The 3,534-nt window shown below is 30.5% G+C and overlaps 1 protein-coding gene across 1 annotated transcript; it reads right to left on the bottom strand.

Moving 5' to 3' along the window:
- Positions 1–389: 389 nt before the first annotated feature.
- Positions 390–2,329, bottom strand: LOC116015715 (26S proteasome non-ATPase regulatory subunit 1 homolog A-like). The gene is made up of 5 exons (XM_031255891.1): positions 2,045–2,329; positions 1,322–1,385; positions 971–1,076; positions 721–832; positions 390–645 (listed from the first exon to the last, which is right to left on the bottom strand). Exons 1-5 carry the CDS (start codon positions 2,194–2,196, stop codon positions 390–392), a joined length of 690 nt encoding a protein of 229 aa, XP_031111751.1. The 5' UTR covers positions 2,197–2,329.
- Positions 2,330–3,534: the final 1,205 nt, after the last annotated feature.

Below are 3,534 nucleotides of genomic sequence, written 5' to 3'. Positions count from 1 at the left end.
TGTTGATGCATTTTACGCGAGTAGATGCGTCTGGCTATGGGGTTGGAATGGAGTGTTTTATTCTATCATCTAGTGCATTTTAGGTGCTGAATAGTCTGTTTTACTATGTATGTTAGTGCATTTTATTTGACTAGTTATATATGGGTATGGTGGGGAATGGAGTGTTTTTAATTTGTCAAGTGGTGCATTTTATTACGTAGAATGGTGTGTTTTTTTACAAATGTTGGTGCATTTACGCGAGTATGTGAGTTTGGTTATGGGGGTGGAATGGTGTGTTTTATTATGACGTCTAGTGCATTTTAGGTACTAGATGGTGTGTTTTATTACGCATGTTGGTGCTTTTTATGTGACTAGGTGTATTGGGGTGTGGTGGGGAATGGTGTGTTTTATTACATATGTTGGTGCATTTTTATGTGAGTTAGTGCATTTGNACTTTGGATTGGCAGGGGGGTTATAAAAGTATTAAGTAACCATACCTCACGTCTAAATTCCCTACGGTTAACATAGTTGTGGGACAAATTACTGCAATACGTCAAAGCTGCATCAAGATTATCACTCCTTACAATTGCTTCAGCAACTTTATCTAACCTCCGGCACTCTATTGCCATTCCAATGGCCTGTTGATATTTTCCATCCACTATGCACCTGAAAAGGTAGGAAAGACAAGTCAGCATGTGCATGAAAACTACAGAAAAACAATCAGAATAGAGCTCTACGTACTTATCAAGCATTCTTTCCACAATGGCCTCCATCCTAGGATCCACATCAGCTGCCTCATCATTTGACTCAGCAGCCTTAGTCTTTCTACTAGCATATTCATCTAGCGCTTTAGCTGCAGAGGGCAGGAAGGGAAGTAAACAACCCAAATAAATTAAACTGAAAAGCAAAAACACCTAAAATAATTCAAGTGTATGTGACATAGTAAAGTTATATATTTGCTAAGAAGAATAGGAATTTAAGTGAAACTAACCAAGAAGAGTATGGACATAATCAGACTCCTCAGAAACATCAAATAGAGGGCCGGCCCCAAGGGCATAAGATAATGAATCATTAAGATCTCCCAAATAATAGAAGACCTAGAGACAGAAATTAAAATGTTTTGAAATGATTAGTGAAAATACATATCATGAGTAGAAGCAAAATTACTTGGTCGTTTAATTCACTATATTCGGAATTTGGGATAAATAAAAACAATTTAAAAATTGAAATATGTAGTAATAGTACTTAATGGATTATATATTATAGTAAAAATAACAATAGATGAAGACATATAGAAGCCTAACAATAGATGAAGAAATAAAGAAGCCATATTAGTGGTCACCTTAGAAACAAGTAATGCAGCAAGTTGTCTCTGATCAAATTCCTCATCCTCATACAAACTTTCTCTGCACAACAATATGCCAAAAAGATATTCAACATTCCAAAGTGAAAGCGCACACACCAAAATATACCTCAAATGTAAAACTTAAAAGTTCAGTTTAAATTTGCAAGTCAATTAGACAATTGATAAATAAGCCATATTTTACAAAACACAAACACATAACCTCAAGATTAATGCAACACAATCCAATGTATACATTAAACTAACAAATTCAATTAATCTTTGTTGATAAACCATGACCAAACTTGTCATAGTACTTGACTTTGGACCAACATTTTTTTAAAATATCATTTTTGACACTCCTTACTCACATTTATAAGATACAATAAAACAGAATTTCGGCCCATAGCACTGGACAATGGACGTTCCCAAGGCAAAATCTTTATCCTTTTTTTCAGAACCCAAACCATAATTTCGGCTAAAATTTTAAATTCCCTAGTGTCATGTACTTTGTCACAGACTTGGAAAAAGTATAAATCTTTTTAGATCCTAGTCCCTAATTTCAGCTATTTATTTCAAATTCCTAACCCTTATGTATTTGTTATTCCAAAAAGATATCAAGAAAACACACAAGATTTTGTATAATTAAATAAAACCAAAATATTTAAAGAAAATCCCAAATCAGTTGCAAATAAAAGAGAGAAATAGAACTAGAAGCCTTACATGACGGGGACAGAGGTAGAGATCTCTGGCCAGAAGTAATCGACAAATGTGTTGAGATTAGTGAGCGCATGGAGTTTGAGCTCCGGGTGGCTCTCGTTGAGCATCGCCAATAGTCCTCCAGCTGAGGACACCATCGTCGCCGTCGATGCCATCGTGGTTAAAATTCAGTTTCTTGCACGACAGATATATAAACTAGCGAGAGGGATTGGATCGGCAGAAGAAAGGTTTCTACCGTGAAATGGAAACCCTATTAAAAAGTTTTCTTGTTGACATGGGAAAAAGTCCCAACACGGGGACTAGGAGTCCTATGTCTTCTATTTATATTATTAGCAACACTGATTTGAAATATTAAAATTATGATATTTGTTAAAAACTATTAGGGCTAAACCGGAGTTTTCTGAAAATTTGGAAAATTAGAGAACAGCAAACAGAGTACACAGTCTTCCATTTTGAAAACAGGAAATAATTTCTCAGTTTTCTAGAAAACTGAAATACTATTAAAAACTGTTTTCTAAATGGAAAACAGAATCATCTATCATCTATTAGACTATATTTCACTATAACCACATTCTCACCATTATCTACTTACATATTTATTCATTACTATGATTACATTCATTATCATCTTCTTTTACGTATCATCATCTTCTATCTTTTTCACTTGCATTACTTATTTAAACCTAACTTATTTGCTTATGCTTAAAATTATACATTATTCACATTATCAAAATTAAAAATTGAAATCTATACTATATTTTATATTTTGATTGAACTCAATTGATTATTGGTTTGGATACTTTTAATTATGTTATATCGAATACAAGTTTGGTCTAGATATCAGATATCAAAATTTCACATATATTATTATGTTATAATTCAAAATAAAAATTATATATTATATACATGTCATTCAAATGAATATATCCAAAAATATTTTAAATATTAGCTCAAAAAATACTAATATTATGTAACTAAATTTTATGTAAACTTAATAGGCTATTAGTTATGTTATATACAAAAATAAATTTGGTTCGGATATCAAATGTAAAAAATTTATATATATTGGACTTAAAAGTGAAAAATTATATTTATTCTATTTAAACCAAATATATTTTAAAATATTTTAAATATAAGGTCTAAAAATCACTCGAAATTAAACTTATGTTAATTTTATAGGTCTAAAAATCACTCGAAATTAAACTTATGTTAATTTTATAACGTTAAAAATCACTCGAAATTAAACTTATGTTAATTTTATAACGTTAATCTAAACTCGAAATTAAACTTATGTTAATTTTATAACGTTAATCTAAACAATTAAATTTTAAAAAATAAGTGTAAGTAAACAAGTTTTCTAAACAGAAAATAGAGAATGAAAACTGAAAAATTAGAAAATAGAAAACAGAAAATAGTTTTCTGTTAGTAAACAGGCCCTTAATGTTATTAAATTTTACATATAAAAATAAAATTTAATGTTTATTTATTTACTA

Source organism: Ipomoea triloba, chromosome 4, assembly GCF_003576645.1.
Source record: "Ipomoea triloba cultivar NCNSP0323 chromosome 4, ASM357664v1".
In the NCBI taxonomy this organism is placed as follows: domain Eukaryota; kingdom Viridiplantae; phylum Streptophyta; class Magnoliopsida; order Solanales; family Convolvulaceae; genus Ipomoea; species Ipomoea triloba.
This window is presented reverse-complemented; position numbering and strand designations above follow the sequence as displayed.